The 16,927-nt window shown below is 48.3% G+C and overlaps 1 protein-coding gene across 1 annotated transcript; it reads left to right on the forward strand.

Moving 5' to 3' along the window:
- Positions 1-14,784: 14,784 nt before the first annotated feature.
- Positions 14,785-16,392, forward strand: LOC138567784 (putative nuclease HARBI1). The gene is made up of 3 exons (XM_069646276.1): positions 14,785-14,955; positions 15,061-15,628; positions 16,214-16,392. Exons 1-3 carry the CDS (start codon positions 14,785-14,787, stop codon positions 16,390-16,392), a joined length of 918 nt encoding a protein of 305 aa, XP_069502377.1.
- The last annotated feature ends 535 nt before the right edge of the window (positions 16,393-16,927 follow it).

The raw sequence follows: 16,927 nt of genomic DNA on the forward strand, positions 1-16,927 counted from the left end.
AAAACTACAAGGAATAGAAAGTCAATTCTGGATTCCTTGGAAAGCCTAGGTTCTTAGCTTTAAAAGGAAAGTTACATCTCGCTTCTAGGGTTCAAGAGATACGGACAATTTTGTGAAGGTAGTTTCTCGAAATTAAAGTAAACTTCAGAATGACAAAATGACACTTTTACAGGTTTAATCAGAGAATGGACACACGATTTCTATGATGCAGTTCTGGACAGGTTAAAATGGTTTGAATCAGATTATTTTAGACTAAGAGATTGGTTCTGGCACAGTTTTCAGGATACTCACTCCTAGTCTTGGAAGGAATGGGCCTCTGTCACAGATCTGGTCAACAGGTTTAGCTGCGGTTCTCTTGCCACGGACGGTCTCTGGTACCGGTTCTGCTCACAGCAATCTGGGTCAGCTCTGCTCTGCTGGTCTGGATCTCTGGTTCTGGTGAAAGTTCTTGGCACTGCACAGCGGTCTGGTCTGGATACAGCACTGCTTTCTGGGTTCTGGCATAGGGTTCTAGCCAGAATCAAACAACACAGCCCGGCTGTTGAAGAGTCAGATTGCAAAAAATGTTGAGGCCTGCTGAAAAAGGATTCAGCTGGTGGTTCAGGCCCCTCTGCTACAAGTTCTGGAGTCTGGATTCTAAGTTCTGGATGGTCCTTCTTGATATTGTCTGGTCCGGCAGAGTGCTTTGCAAGAATTCAGGTGAAGTGGAAAAATGAGTGTCCCTACCTGGATTTCAGTGGGTCCTTTTAAGCCTTTAGAAAGTGGGTGGGTGTGTGGGCATAACTAAGCCTGCCCCTCACAACTTATCATTGGCCAAGTTCTCTTCTCTCCCTTGATTGGGGGAAGGAAATGGAGTGCCATCGTGATGAGGTAAGTTTATGGGTCAGAGGATCCTCCTCTTGTCAATTTGCACACAAATCTATTTTTGATCCAAATACATATTTATCTATGCACAATTTTTCTCATATGATATGTCCAGTTAACATATTTTCTGTAGCACCAAATCATCCGATCCTTGTCTTTGTAAGATGTCATGTCCACTTCTGACAGAATTCTGCCCTTTTCATCAAGAACACAACCTCTAAACCTTTCCAGAATTTACACACACATGCGCAAGAAGTATGGGCATCAGATGATAAAGTGTCAGATTTTTAACATACAGACATTTGGAGTAATACCTTATTTTCTGCTAATATCCCCCAGAACATACCACCGAGTCCTAACACCTCTTAAAATGTGCACAGAAAAATCACAAGAATAAATGATATTATTATATAATTTTGACAATTTCGTACTATGAATTATCCGTTTTTTTAAAATTATCTCTGGCCCAGATGGGTGTGGTTTAGGTTCCAAAGCACATGGGGGGATTTCTGTCTGTCCCCGCCCGCCTCCAGCTCAGGTGGCTCCCAGAAGAACTGCTCCTCCCAGTTTCTTCCAAGAGGAAGCCATTTATGACCCCCCCTAATTTAACATTTGCCTGAGCCAAGGAAAGCTCATTGTTCTGTTTCCTGCAGCCCCAGGTACCCCAGCCCTAATTCAATCAGAGAGGTGTGATCTCCTATTGGTGGTGCAGCAGAAGGGAGGCCAGGCCTGGGAATGCAGTTGCTGGGCAAGTTTCCACTCCTGTCGGGGGTAGTTGTCAGGCAGAATTCAATCTCTTCAAGCCAGGCTTCAGCTAAATGTGACTTTTGTTCCATTTTTCTTCATTGAAATCAAACTTACAATTTTTACACATGCAGCTAGAATGCTGATTCTAAGTTCAAAACTATGATATTTAAACAGTTGCAACATATGTGACACTCAAAATGTAGGTCACTCATTTATTTTAAACATTTCGATTTTAGTGGTTTTAAGTCCAATTTCACTTAAGCTGCTGACATCCACCGCTCAGCCAGTTGTGTTATGAACATTATTTTAGGCTCTTCATCTTTCCAGATTTTGTATGCACACAAGACTACATTCTGCCAAATGTCTGCTGGTGTTCAGTGAGATTTTTGAATATCTTGCAATGTTTAAAATAGGCATTTGTAGCTTGCATTTCAGATAAACAAAGGTTATTTCAAGGCGCTTTTTGAGCTAACCGGCACTGCTGTTTTTCCTTTGGCACCACGTTTCACTCATGGTGCTTCTGGCCCATCACGCTTGCACTGGTGGGTGGCAGGTCAGGCGACCATTTTGGTGTGCGCAAAACTGCGCGGTTTTCCTGGATTCTGGTGCAAATGTGGGCTTTTCGCCATCTTGGATTTTCTAAGCCCACAGCACCAAATGTTGTAGCATAATAGTTCAAACGTGGGTCAAGACACCCAACAAGCCCCCCCGCCCGACTGCACTTTGATTTCGAGTCGAGGGTGAGTCGGGTGCAAAGGATGTTTTGATCCACGCGCTGGGAGGTCCGCATCATCTTCTTCTGATTCCGCAGATGGCACAGTTCATCATCTTTCCTCCATCAGAGTGGATCGATCGGTTCTCCTCGACGGTCCTGATGGGAGTTTTGGGCGGTACCCCAGGCCCCTCTGATCTTTGCTCTCGGTCCCCGGGTCGTCCTCCTTGGTCAGTCTCCATGGTTTCATCTCTCCTAGGATGACAAAGCAAAGCGGCAATACCTATTCGTAGACATTTCTCCCCCACTATTGATATAGTGGAGCGGCATATACATTTTATAAATCAAGAGACATTTACATTCTTATTTTAAAAAACAAGATATAATCAGGAGACATTTGCATTCTGTTACTATATTTTTGATATGTGGAATATTTTAGGGTTGGAGTTTTTATTGATCTGGGGCAGCCCCCTCTGGGATTCCAGAGGGTTCCTCCAGTTGTTGCAGAGTGTGCCTGGGATGGCAACACTTTAGCTGATTAATGTGGACCCACTTATCTTCCCCCTCTGCCGAACTACCTTTGGGGATGCGGATCTTGTAGGCGACTGGGGAGATCTTGTCTACAATTTCAAAAGGTCCCTTCCATGTAGGCAGACATTTTCGCTGTTTGGCCTGTTTCCTTTGGAAATTGTATAGATAGACCCGGTCTCCCACATTGTATTCGTTCCTGGTAGTCTTCAGGTCATAGTGAGTTTTCATACTCTCGGCTGATCTTTCTAGATTCCGCTGAGCATAGGCAAAAGCATGTTGGAGGTGTTTCCTTAAATTCTCCACATACTGATGAGTTGTGGAGGCATTGATTAATGTCTGCTCTTGGGTCCTGTAGAGCAAATGCTGGGGAAGCACCATCTGGCGTCCAGTCATCAGCTCAAACGGTGACATTTTAGTTGCAGATGAAGGGGTAGATCTGATGGCCATTAGGACCAGAGGTAATCGGATATCCCAACTTGGCCCAGAATCTGCCACAAACTTTTTTAAGATGCTCACAATGGTTCTGTTGTACCTCTCCACTACCACAGAAGATGCTGGCTGGTAAGCAATATGTAGCTTCCTTTTAACCCCCAGTATCTCCCACATCTTACTCATTACTTCGCTGGTACAATGGCTACCTTTGTCTGACTCAATCCTTTGGGGTAGACCAAAACGCGAAAAGATGTGGTTGATCATCAGGGCAGCTGCTGTTTCTGCCTTGCAGTTTGGGGCCGGGAGACATTCCACCCATTTAGTAAATAAGCATGTCACCATCAACATGTACTTATTTCGACTGGAGGAGCGAATCACAGGGCCTATGAAGTCGACTTGCAAATCTGACCAGGGCAGTGTCATCCCCCTCTTTTGGAGAAGCGCACGGTGTGTGAGGGATGTTGGCTGAAATTGTGCACACACAAGACACCCCTACAAGTATTGGTCGAGGTCCTGCCCGATGTGTGGCCATTATGCAACCTCTCTTAAGATCTCAAGTGTTGTATGAAACCCCCTACGACCGGCGGTGGCCGCATCATGGGCGTGACTTAACATCAGGCTTTGGAATGAGGTAGGGACCACCCACTGATCATGGCCATCTTGGGATTTCCTTACCAACAAACCGTCTTGGATTCGGAACATTTTTGAACATTTCATCAACACTCTAAGGTCCTCTTTCCCAATGTAATCGGTATCCGTCAGGGGAAAGTTCTCAGGGTTCTCAATGTGTTGGTAAAACTTACTAATTATTGGATCCCCCTTCTGACCCATAATCAAATCAGCATCTGGGGTCTCCTTGCTCCATTGTGCAGTTGAAAGATCATTGTGAGCATTTGTTTGGGACCTAGTAATAGCAGTGACCTGGACCCCAACCCCAACAGGGACTCAATCTCTATTAGATCCCCTTGGATAGCCCCGGTTTTGGCCAGCTGATCAGCTAAGTCATTTCCAGTTTTGTCTGGTCCCTCTACTTTGGAATGACCCTTGATCTTTTTCCAGTAGATGGTCATCCCATTCACGGTGACCAGATCATCAATGTTTTGAATTAGCTTCCCATGTTTCAAGGGTTTGTTATCAGCACATAACATGCCTCTGGTTTTCCAATTAACCAGGTGCTCCACGAACCGGTTCCGTACATAATCCGAATCTGTGATTATGACCAGTTTGTGGAGTTGAGGTTGGACAGCAGTGAGGATGGCTTGATGCACAGCCATCAACTCTGTCACCTGACTACTTCGGGGACCAATTTTGTACTCAGCAGAGGGTTCTGGGGACTCATTCACCCATGCATTCCCTACGCCGGCCACCAATTCTTTTTCCCCGTTGTTGTCAACATGGGAAGAGCATCCATCCACATAGACAGTGGGCATTCCCTCACACTTGTCTTCCTCAAAGACTTTGTGTGGGGAATTAAGGTATGCCTCCATGTTGTCCTTGATTTTTAGACTTTCGTCCTCGAGACAGTTTTCTCTGGCACAATCATGCAAGTCAGCCAGACCTTTCGCGAGGGGACTCTTCTTGTTTTGGCCATATCTGACCTCCACAGGAAAGCCTTGCATTGACAGAATCCAGGAAGTAATTTGGGAATTACTCACATTTCCGGCCCGGATTCTGTCACTTTGGAGATATTGCAGAGGCTGGTGTGGAGTCTCCACTATGATGTGTTCCCCCTGGATAAACGGGCGGTAATTCTTCAATGCCCACACCGTTGCCAGGAGTTCCTTCTCACAATCGTTGAATTTTTCCTCCACAGAGGATAATGTTTTGCTCGCATAGGAGATTACTTTATTGACCTTGTCATGCTTTTGATATAATACCGCAGTCAAGCATGTATTAGAGAACCCTGTCTCCAAGAAAAACTCCTTGTTTCTGACAGGGTAAGCTAGGCAAGGCGCTTGTGAGAGGCTTCTTTTGAGCTGTCTTACTGCCTCGGATTGCTCTGGACCCCATTCCCACCTGAACCCCCCCTTCAAGAGATGAATCAGGGGTCTGGTGATCTCTGCGTAGTCCTCAATGAACTTTCTGCTATAATTGGTCAGTCCAAGGAGGCTCCTTAGTTCCTGCAGAGTTGTGGGGTCTTTCAGTTTCTGAAGTGCTTCCACTTTCTTTTCCTGGGGACAGAGACCCTGAGGAGTAATCTCATGCCCCAAGAAATTAACACAGGTTCTACACCACTGTGCTTTCTGAAAGGAAAGTTTTGCTCCGGCGGCCCTCAACTGTGTCAGAACATAACCGATCTCCACTATGTGTTCCTCCACAGATGAACTTTGGATGAGGACATCATGTACATAAGCCAGGTTACACCTCGCACCCAGGTCGGGCATGGCCTTATGTAAGAAAATGTTGAATTCATTGCCGGAGTTGAGGTATCCGAAGGGGGTTCGGGTCCATGTGTACTGCTGGCCCCCAAAGGTAAAAGCCAGTTTGTATTGGTCCTCCCTACTGACAGGCACAGTCCAGTATCCATTGGTCAGGTCTATTGCGGTGAATACCTGTGACCCCTGGATCTGGGCCAGCCCTTGGTCAATGTAGGGAAGAGGCCATCGGGAAGTATGGACCCGTTTGTTGAGCTCCCTAAGGTCGGCGCAGAGTCTCCACTGGCCGTTTGGCTTCAATATTCCCAGCACCGGATTATTGAAGGTGCTGTGAACTGGACGGATTATCCCCCGGGACTCCAGGTTCTTAATTATTTCAGTAAGGGACTCCATGGATGCGAGAGGCAAGCGATATTGCTTCACAAACACTGGAGTCATGCCAGGGTCCGTGGGAATTGTTGTTGTATGGATGTCGGTGCAACCACAGTCATATGAGTCTACTGCAAAGAGATCTTTAAAATCCAAGAAAACTTGTTTCAACTTTTGCTTCTGTTCCAGAGTCACACAGGCATCAGCTAGGTTGACTCTCTCTTCCACCATCTGCCTGAAGCCTGGAAAGACTTCTGGTTTTGCTATCTCAGCGGCCTCCTCCAGCTGGGTGGAGAAGTCCCTGGCCAGAGTGCTGATTTGGACTGGAGGCTTCAGGTGGGAAAGGCAGCCCTCATGGACCTGGAAAATCACTTCATCCCTTCTGAAGTCACAAATCACATCTTCCTTACCATAAGGGCAGGAAGTGTACACCAGGAAGTCCCCCCCCCCCGCTCATGCCGGGTAAAGATCCTGTCTGGTGTTGTATTGTCATCACTGTCACTGTCAAAACAGTCCTTGGGGATTGGTCCTAACAGTTCATTTCCTAAATCAATGGAAAAATGTCAGTCATCAACCGCCATTCCAATAATGGTGCCTGCGGCTAGAATAATACTCTTAACGTCGCTGTTATCCACCTCTATTGGAATGGTGTCATGTTCTATGTTGACTAATGGTGTTGGGTTTACCCCCAACCCTTGCTGTTGGAGAAAAGCATTTAGATGAATATAAGCATCAGGGTTTTTCAATGTTTGTCCTCTTTTAACTTTCACTTCCAGGGAGAATTGTCGGGTCCTCTCTGGGATGGTGACCTCCTCTTTAATCTGAATTTGAACTGCATAAGGTAGCAATTGAGCTGACCTAAATGCTTTTTCTGGATCATCAAAGCCCATGGGATTATCCGCTAATCGGGACCAAGCTTTGAAGTTTATTAGGTCCAAACTAATGGCAAAGCGATTGAGAATGTTACTGCCTAAGTAAAAGGCGGCAGTGACGTCTCGAACGACCCAACAATTATGGACTATGCTCTTGTTGCCAATGGAGATTTTGAGTATACACCTGCTTGGCAGAAAATGTTTGGAATTGGGTGTTTCCAGATCCATTTCCCATTTGTCTATCAGTTTGAATGTGGGAATGGCTGGATCTTTTGGGAGTTGGCGGAACATGGCTTCGCTGATGAAGCTCTTACCGTTGTTCACACACACTTGTGCGAGAACAGAGTCCTTCCCTTCCGTTAACTGAACAGGGATGAATAACTGCTCTCCAATTTGCTGAATATCAGACAGGCTCTGAGCTGATTTCACATCTGTCTGGACTATTGGAGTGGGAATGTCTGATTGTGGATTAGTAAAGAATTTCAGAGTGTTTCCTTCCAGTGTAGAATACCACCTTAAACTGGAAGGAAGGTTGATTTTCAGAAATAGAGAGGACCCCCCATCACCAGTCTGTTGTCCTACTGCTATTACTGTCACGTCTGGAATTTGGTTGTTCTGGAAGTGAAATTTTACTTGGTCAGATTTTTGTTCAACCATGTGGCAGGTGCCGTTTAAACTAACATGGTTGACACTCTGTTTTAATTTTATTGGTCGGCTATTCTGGGTCCAGAGGACCTTGTTTACGCAATCTATTAGTAGTGACAACCTTCTCAGGAGGTCATTCCCTAGTAAACAAGGGGTGCCCTCTGGAGTCACTACTATGACCGGGTGTTTCACCTTGTGTCGCCCAATTTTGATGTCCAAATCTGCAGTCCCCTCGACGGGAATTTCCTTCCCGTCAAAGTTCTGAAGTTTTCCAGGAAGAGAGGTGAGAGAAATTCGGTAATTCCCCCCCCCCTTCCTGCATTTAGTTCATCAAAGGCCCTTTTGGACAGAAGGGTAGCTTGGGCTCCAGTGTCCACCAGTGCCAAAATTGTACCCTGCCCCTGTACTTGTACCGGGCATAGTATCTTCTCTCCTTCTCCTCAAGGGGGCACAGATAATGCACATTTCTGGACAACTGGTGGGCTAATTTTCTGGTTTTGGACATTGAGAGAGAAGAGATTTGGGCAGAGTTCGGCAGGGAGTTTTGGGAATCTGAAAGAAAAAGTTGGCAATTGGATATTGATGCAGTTTTGGGTTCCCCTGGTTCCGGTTCTGGGCCGCCCACCCTTTTTGGAGGCAGACACCAGGATGGGTTTGAACCAGGGGTTTTCGGTATTGTTGGTTCTGGGATAGAATGATGGGCGGCGACAGCTCAATCCCCACCTCTACCCAGTCTATCTTGGAATCCCTTGGGACCCATTTTTCCTTGGGAGGAGTTCCCCCATCTCTGAAGGAGAAGATCCTTTTCCCAGGGTCCTCTGAGGATCCCTCTCCCTCAAATTGGAAGACCTGTACCTCCTCCACAAAATGGGTCTGTTTGGGTCCTTTGTTTCTCCTACCTCCTCTCTGCTCCTTGGGTGGCAGACTTTCAGGGGTAGGAGATTTTGTTTCCGGTTCCTGGGTTTCCACGGGCTGTTTACCAGTGGGGAAGGAAGCTTCCTCCAAGGCTTTACACCCCCCTTCCGCTTGTGCCTCCTCCCTGGGAACCGGTGGGTTATCAGGGTGCTGCCCCTGTCATTGTTCTGGAGCACCAGGCCCAGAGTTTAGGGCATTCTGTGCCAGCATGCTCGTCTGAGGGTTCTGTTGAACCCTCAGCATGTGACCAAGATCCCGTGCCATATTTTGGACCTGGCGCTCTAACTGGGAAACCCGCTGAGGCTGATACGGGGTTCTATTTTCTCCCCTGGGCTGATTCCGGGAAGAGTAGCTATCCCTTCTCTGGTAGTACCCCGGGTTGGGGAGATTTGGGTACCCCTCCACCCTTGGCCTCCCCTCTCCCGGATTAGGTTGTCTGGGCTCAGGGAATTGGGGAAAGAAGGATGGATGCTTTTGGGGCTGGAAATTGGGTGGATACCTGGGAAAAAAAGTTTCTGCCCTCCTATGGGAAGTTAGGAGGAAAGTTCCCTGGTTTGAGTGCCTGGTTGGATCCCCCCCCTTGGGCTGGAGGAGTCCACACATTCCCTTGTAGCGGGGACTTACATCGTCAGGGGAGCGGGGGACCCCATTTGTGGGACTACCTCCTTGACTCCCTGTCTGTGACTGGCTCGAGGGCCTTCTGGGCTGAGAGTTATTCGGTGCAGGCAAGTTTTTAGGCCCCCAATCTCCAAATCTAAAATGGGGGCAACCTTTACCTCGGCCACCTTGGCAGCAGCAGGGCTGCTGGTCGGTTTGGGACTTTTCTGGGCGTTGTTTTTATTTTCTACGGGCTTCTGCACCTCATAGATCCGGGTGGCCTGTTCAATGACCCAGTCTAGTGACCTTTTCTCGTGAAAATCTCTCACTAGCTGGGTCATTATGTATTTGGGTAAGGCATGGAAAAATGTATTTACAAACTCTTTGCTGTCTGTGCGCACCCTTCTGGTAGTCTGCACAAAGGCACGCTTAAATTCCTGCACACATTCTTGTGGGGCCTGATCCTCCCCACATTGCAAATTGTAGGCTGCCTTGCGAGCCTCTTGGGGATTCCGGTGAACAGAAAAATGTTTCAAGATGGCCGCCCTATATGTGGACCATCTTGAATGGTTTTGGTCCTCCAGCCCCGCAAAGAAACTGGAGTATTCTGGGGAGAGTGTCCACTTTACATATTGAATGCAGCTACTGCTGCCTTTCAAATGGAAGGTCTCCATCATTTGCTCATAAAGCTCCAAGTGTTCCCAAACAGAATACTTGCCGTTCTTGTGATAAGGGGTGATGACACTCCTTATTGCCTTAATCTGTTTTAAGGGGTCCTTAAGCAAGGCCCTTTTTGCCTTTTTGGCCTTTTTGGTTCGGGTAACCCTGGTCCATTCATCCTCTGACTCAGAAGCACTGCTCCCAGAGGTGCCTGTCTGATCTTCCAGGTTTTCCCGGATTCTGCGAGCCTGGGAATGGCTGGCAGAATGTGGGGACCTGGTCTCCTGTGTCCTGTGACGCTCAGAGGAGTCTTCAGATTCCTTCTTGCTTTAGGATTTGATGAGTACCCCCCCCCACTGACCTAACTGGGCAGAGGTTTTCAGGATGCCCTTAGGGGCCTACTCTCTCCTGGGGTTTCCCACTAAAATGCTCTGTACTTAGGTGCCCATACCCGGATGCCCGCCCATCCATTCCTGGGTGGTACTGGCCTATGAGCCCCATACTTTTGGCTGGATGGTAATCTGCCATCCCTGTGGCCCTGGGCTAATGTGCGCCATGGGACATGGGGGTGGCAGAGTCCAAGGACTGGGAGAGATGAAGGCCTCTGGTACTAGGGCTCCTGAGGTTATGCTCAGGTGTTTCCCTTTCCCAGCGAACCTCATCTCTATCAGCCCCTGCTCCCTGTTGCCATACAAGAGCCTGTGCTTTCAGTTCCTCAGTTAAGGACTTACTAGACTCTATCAGTCTCTCCTGCATGGCTACCTGTTGCTGGAGCCTATCATTGTCCTGGCAGAGATCCTCATTCTCTCTCTGTGCTTCCTGGTTAGTCTTGGAGTACTGGGCCAGTCTTTGCTGCAGGAGGGTTACCTCCTGGTCCCATCCCTACTGGCCTGCTCCTTTCTTGCCAGAGCATCTTCCACCCTCCTGGTGTGCTCTAACAAGTTCTGATGCTCTTTTTGGAGGTCACCCAGTCCCTGGAGGGCCAGGTGATTTTCTTCAATTTGTTCTTTTAATTGGCAGACTTCTTGGCCTAAGGTGTCCCTTTCCTGACTAAGAGTCTGCATCTCTGCCGCCAGGTCGTCCCTCTACCTTTTAAGGGCCCCAGCCTTCTGGCACTCTTCTTCAAATTCTGTCTGGGTATCCAGGTATTTCAGAATCAGTTTGTTGCTCTCTGCCTTCTCCCTATCTAGGTGGCTTTGCAGGGTGACTACCTGCTCTGTGCATGCCCTATTGAAGTCCAGTTGTTTGGTTGTTTCCTGGATTCTAGTTTTGATTTCCATGGTGGGGTCTTTTTTCAATCATTTATAGTTGGTTGTTTCATCAAGGAGGTTCCTCACCATGCCTTTATATTGGTTAAGACTTTGTGCAACTATACCTCCAACCTTATCAGCCAACTTAATGACTATTTGCATGTTGGCAGAAAGATTTTTCAGAGCTCTGTGTTCGTCCGAGGACAGGTTGGATCTTGGTTTAGTAGTGGTGTCTTGAAGTTTGGACAAATAAAGGCATGGTGAGGAACCTCCTTGATGTAACAACCAACTATAAAAGATTGAAAAAAGACCCCACCATGGAAATCAAAACTAGAATCCAGGAAACAACCAGATTTTCTTTTGAACATGGGTGGCCAACTGATAAGGAAGAGACCTTCCTCAACACCTCGGAGGGCAGAACTCCAGCATTTTATGCCCTCCCCAAGATTCACAAAAATCAACTGGACCCGCCCGGTAGACCCATAGTATTCGGCTGTGGGTCCATTCTTGAACCCATTTGCAAGTTTGTGGATCATTTTCTCAAACCTCTGAGCCAGGAAACACTGACATGCCTAAGGGATACTATGGCCACCATTTCCATCTTTGAGAACCAAGCCTTCCATCCCACAAGAGAGTTACTGGTCACCATGGACATTGCCAGTCTTTATACCAGCATTCTGCAAGACTCTGCCATAGAATGTATCCGCCACCACCTTACACATCATATGTCTCAAACCAGAGTCCTGATGAACTTCATTGTGGAGCTCCTTGAACTGGCCCTTATGAACAATTTCTTTTCCTTCGACAAGGTGTTTTACCTCCACGTCAGTGGGACTGCCATGGGGGCTGCATTCGCCCCCAGCATGGCCATCATATTCATGTACGAATATGAACAACAACACATTTTGAACACCAACAACCCCTTCAGAAACAAGATCTCCCAGACCAACGACTAGGTCCTTTTCCCATGAGTCAACTTCAAAATACTCTATGTCAGAAAGCATGTTTTTTTTTAGTTTTGATTTTGACTTTCTTTGTATTATACAGTTGGTTGCCCCGTGAAAGAACTCAATATTATTCTTTGGTATATGTTGCACACTGAGGCTAACCACCAATGTTAACACGGCTCTGAAAACTGCTCAGCACATGTCTGTATATGTTTGTTGTTAATATTCTTCTATGCATGTGTTGATTAAGTTAATGTTCTTGTTTTACACGAATATGAAACACTAAAATTGGAATGTGAACTTAATGCAGAATTGTATCTGCATCTCTTAACACTTGCTAAATAAATAAGCTAATGTGATACCCTTAAGGGTTTGTTTGCTCACCTTTCCTGTATGAGAGTTAGCTCAGCAATACAGCTCTCTTTATACTAAGCATGCTAAACAGTTAAGCCTTTACAGAAAATGTATGTGTAAAGTGACTAAATATATGTGGTAGGACGCCACCTTTTTGTTTCCACTTCTATCTGTGTGGGACAGTGTCCTGTGCCGTGTCTTGGGGTTGAGCCTCTTCCTCCTGTGCAGGGCGTTCCTTCCTTCCACGAGTGGCACAGGGGGTTGGAGCTACCCTTGTTTGGCTGGAACCACGTTGGTATCCAGGTGCCGTGCCACCTTTGGACGGGGGCCTGCCATGTCCTCCTGGGGCTGGGGCAAATGTTTCACCACCACATCTCCAACCACCTGGGGCTGGGGCAGGTGTTTCACCACCTTATCTCTGACCACCTTCGGCTGGGGCATGTGTTTCATTGCCATCACCCCCAGCCCGACCTGTCTGCCCCCTTTCCCTCTTGGGGCCTTGCCACTCATGTCACACATGTTAGTGAAATATGGAAGGCACACCAAGGTATTGTCCTGGGCAATATGAAGGGCAGTCTTCGTGATGTGTGACGTAGATGTGTGGTCCTGCAATGCTCAAAAGTATCCCAAAAGTGGGAGAAATGGTAGGCATTTTATGCACTGGCACCCTGAAAAAGCAAATATTGCACAGGCGATACCCGGAGAGCTTCTGAAAAAATGAAAAGAACAGTACGCGATGCGCAGTGGCACCCCCAAACCAAAAATTGCATACGCGATACCTGGAAAGCTTCCGTCAAGTCAAAAGAGTGGTACACGATACACAGAGGATCCCAGATATGCAATGATTGCATACGCGACACACCGTAGGCATCATATAAAACAATACAACATGCGAATATGAGCAGAGGCAAACCCCCCCCCCAAGAAAATGGGTACATGGTACCTGAAGGGAATGATTCAGTAGCAAAGAAATGGAACCAACTCTGAAACTCCCCACTGTTCGTATTCTTCATGCCACAACTGGCAATGGACATCACATGACTTATATCATGGCATACTCGCTCTGTAGGTGTAGGTGCGCAGTGTCAATGCACAAAGGACGTAACTTACACGTTAAGGGCCTTTACTCTGCTATCAGCTGCAGCGGATGCGAGATGCACACCACGAGTCCTCCTGCTCACACTACTGCTCATTTTGCCTCCCCAGGCCAGATTTATCCTCTTCCACTCTTATAGTGCTGTTGCCTGCTCAGGAGTGAGTGAGTGCTTGTCTGCAACCTGCACTGTCTTCTTGTGCCAGCTGCACCACTTTTGCCTGGAATCCTGTGTTGGCCCTGCAACCACCTTTACTGTACTTCCTGTGACTTCCACCTCTGCCAACACCGCTGTAGCTCCACAACACCTACCCAGGACCCAGGAAGACCATACCTGCTTCAGGTGTGCCATGTCTGCCCCATCCGTATCATCTGGGGAGGGCAGCACCCTCACGTTGAGGCAGACGGTGGCCAATTTCAGCAACATCGAAGTTGTGGATCGAGTCCAGGATGCCTATGATCCCCTCTTCAACCCAGCTACGCAGCTGGGCACCGATGCAAGGCTGAGGATCTGGAATGACAGCCTGGCTGCCATCAACGTGCAGGGGGTGGCAGTCTGCACTAGGGACCAGGTCTGGAAATTTTGGGATGATCTCAAGACCCATAGCAATATCAAGGTGTTGGCAGCCCTCAAAACGGAACCTACTGTGGAGGTGTACCATGCTGGCTGCCACTGCTTCTAACGGACACAGCTGCGGGTACTTGAGAAGTTCTATCCGGACCGCCACTCCCAGTACTTAGCCTGGGAAAGTCGTCTGAAAACTGCTTGTGAGTATCCATGTGGATAATGCTCTATGGCATATGTGTGTCATGCATGTTTGCAGATGCCACATCCTGCTTGTATCTTGTGTGTGTTGTGAGTCGCAGCTGATCGCTGACTCATGCCAATGGGAGACATTTGTTGGGTCAGACATTGTAAACTGGAAGTTGTGTGTCGAGTGGTGGATGGCGCATCCATAGCTTGTTATTGGGCACATGCAGTGTGTGTGCATGGAGCAGGAGCTTGCACATGACAGATGTGGGCAGCCTGTGTTCTGGGCATGTGAGTGACGTGCATGATGTCTGAGTTTATGGGCCTCATTACAAGGTTGGCAGTCCCGTAATAACGATACCGGTAAGGCAGCACCATCATTGATTACCGGACCTGGCCATCACGACCTGCAATCCTGGTCCTACCGGCATCGACAGGGACCCGCTTTGACCGTGCACCACCGCACCGGACTGTGCGAGGACAGTAACACTGGCATGCCGCAAGGAAGAGGACATTTTGAGTTGCTTGGACATGCACATACCGGTATCCAGATGCCAGTAAGAAGGGTAACCATGGTGCCATTAACACTGGCATCGCAGGACAGGCGTTAATGGCAATCTGCTATGCTCAGACCTGCCACAGGTGCACACAATCAGCACAGGTGTAGGCAATGGAGTTTGGCCCGGCACAAAAGGTGCACACCCACACCCCTAACAAGACCAAAATGATTCCACTAGCTGTTGCCATACAGGGGCTGGAGGGCATGCCTGCACTGATACTCACTGAGCAGGCAGTACAACATGGAATACAGAGGAGACGCAGGAGGAGGAGCAGGAGGAGGGTGAGACTGGCCCAGCAAATACCACAAGTGCAGGCAGTGGTTCCCCGCAGGCAGCCACCAATCCCTCGCATAAGGGCCAGTCCATTCAACTTAACCCCTGCACAGATCTGCACCCTGTACCACCTGGACAGTGACACCATCACCACAATCGTGGATCTCCTTCATGATGACCTGGTCAGCCTGATCAGCATCCGCACCGCCATCCCAACACTGCTGAAGGTAGTGTGTGTGCTCCACTTCCTGGCCACAGGCACCTACCAGCACACAGTGGGGCAGCTGGATGGCATCTCACAGCCAGGTTTCTCCAGTGTGCTGAACCAGGTGCTGGATGCACTCCTAAAGCATGCAAGTGCCACCATATCCCCACCACAGACTGCACAGGAGGTGAATGACACCAAAATAGCATTACATGCACTGGCAGGCATGCCTAACGTCATTGGTGTCCTCGACTGCAGCCACATGGAGTTGGTAGTCCAGCATGCCGTGGAGTTGGTGTACCGCATTCGGAAGCAATACCACTCCATCAATGTCCAGATGGTGCGTAATGCAAGAAAGATGATAACACATTGCTGTGCCAGATACCCAGGATCCACACATGATTCAATGGTGCTGCAGAACTCTGTGCTCCCCCGCTACATGGAGCAACATGCTGCACGACGTGCCTGGCTGTTGGGTAAGTCCGACCACAGGGCCATGGTGCTCACTCGTGGGGAGGCATATGCATATCCAACCTGTCTGTTTCCTGGGTTATGGGGTAGAGTGGAGGGGAATACCAGCATGCCAGTTGACACCCTGCAACAGTGAAGGGACGGATCCCTACACTGGTGGACCATACCACCAACCACATCGTGCCATGGTCACAAGGGTGAAGGAGTTGAGGGACATGTGCATGGCGTCATCGACTCATTGAAAGCATGATGGTCAAATCCACCTGTATCATGTAGGACATCAGCCAAATGCATCATACAGTGCTCAACATGCATTTGGTTCAATCACCCGCCACACACCCCTCACATCATGTACCTTAACACTTCATCTGGGTGAGTGGTGTATCTCATGTCAATGTCCCTAAATTGTGTACGTCACCCATGCCCCCCACCATGGCTTGCTGAGTAGTACACAGGCCTAATATTTGCATAGATGCAATGGCAAAAGCTGACATTGGAAATGTATTGCATATGGACATGAACAATGTACAGGCAGTGCAGACATGGAATGGCATAAATACTCACAATCACACTTAATTTGCCCCATGCAGGTGACGCTGGCTATCCCCTGAAGCTGTGGCTCCTCACCCCTGTCATGAATCCACTGAACCGGCACGAAGAGGACTACAATCGTGCACATACACTCACTTGTGTGGTGATAGAGCAGACCTTTGGCCTGTTGAAGGCATGGTTTCGCTGCCTCAGCAGGTCGGGCGGGCCACTCATTTAAGGGCCAGAGAAGGTTGGGAAGATTGTATTGGCATGTGCCATGCTGCACAACATGTACATCCTGCGCAACGTACCTGACATGGACCAGACACCACCGGGTGACGATGATGATGATGAAGAAGATGCTGCACATCGGCCATGTCGCGATGCGCGTGAGGGATGTACTGTACGCCAAACCTTGATAGCACACTATTTTTGATGCATTGGGTCACAGAAGGTGCTAGTAATGTGTGACACTAGGCACTGGGATAGTGGGACTCTGGGCAGTGGTCACGGTTGAACAATAAATTGACAAACACTCAAGAAGCAATGTCGAGTCATTTCACTTTCTTTTCACTCAACAGGTGTATTAATGAAATGGTACTGTGTACATGAATTAACCCTCCACCCACATTACTCTACAGAATACTCATACCCCCCACCCCCAACACTCCCAAAAACCCATGCCCCCCACCCCCCAACACCCCCACACACCGACACCCTCCACCCCTCAACAGCCCCAGACACCCACACCCCCCAACACCCCCACACAACCA

This window comes from Ambystoma mexicanum, chromosome 2p, assembly GCF_040938575.1.
Source record: "Ambystoma mexicanum isolate Mex_15411 chromosome 2p, UKY_AmexF1_1, whole genome shotgun sequence".
In the NCBI taxonomy this organism is placed as follows: domain Eukaryota; kingdom Metazoa; phylum Chordata; class Amphibia; order Caudata; family Ambystomatidae; genus Ambystoma; species Ambystoma mexicanum.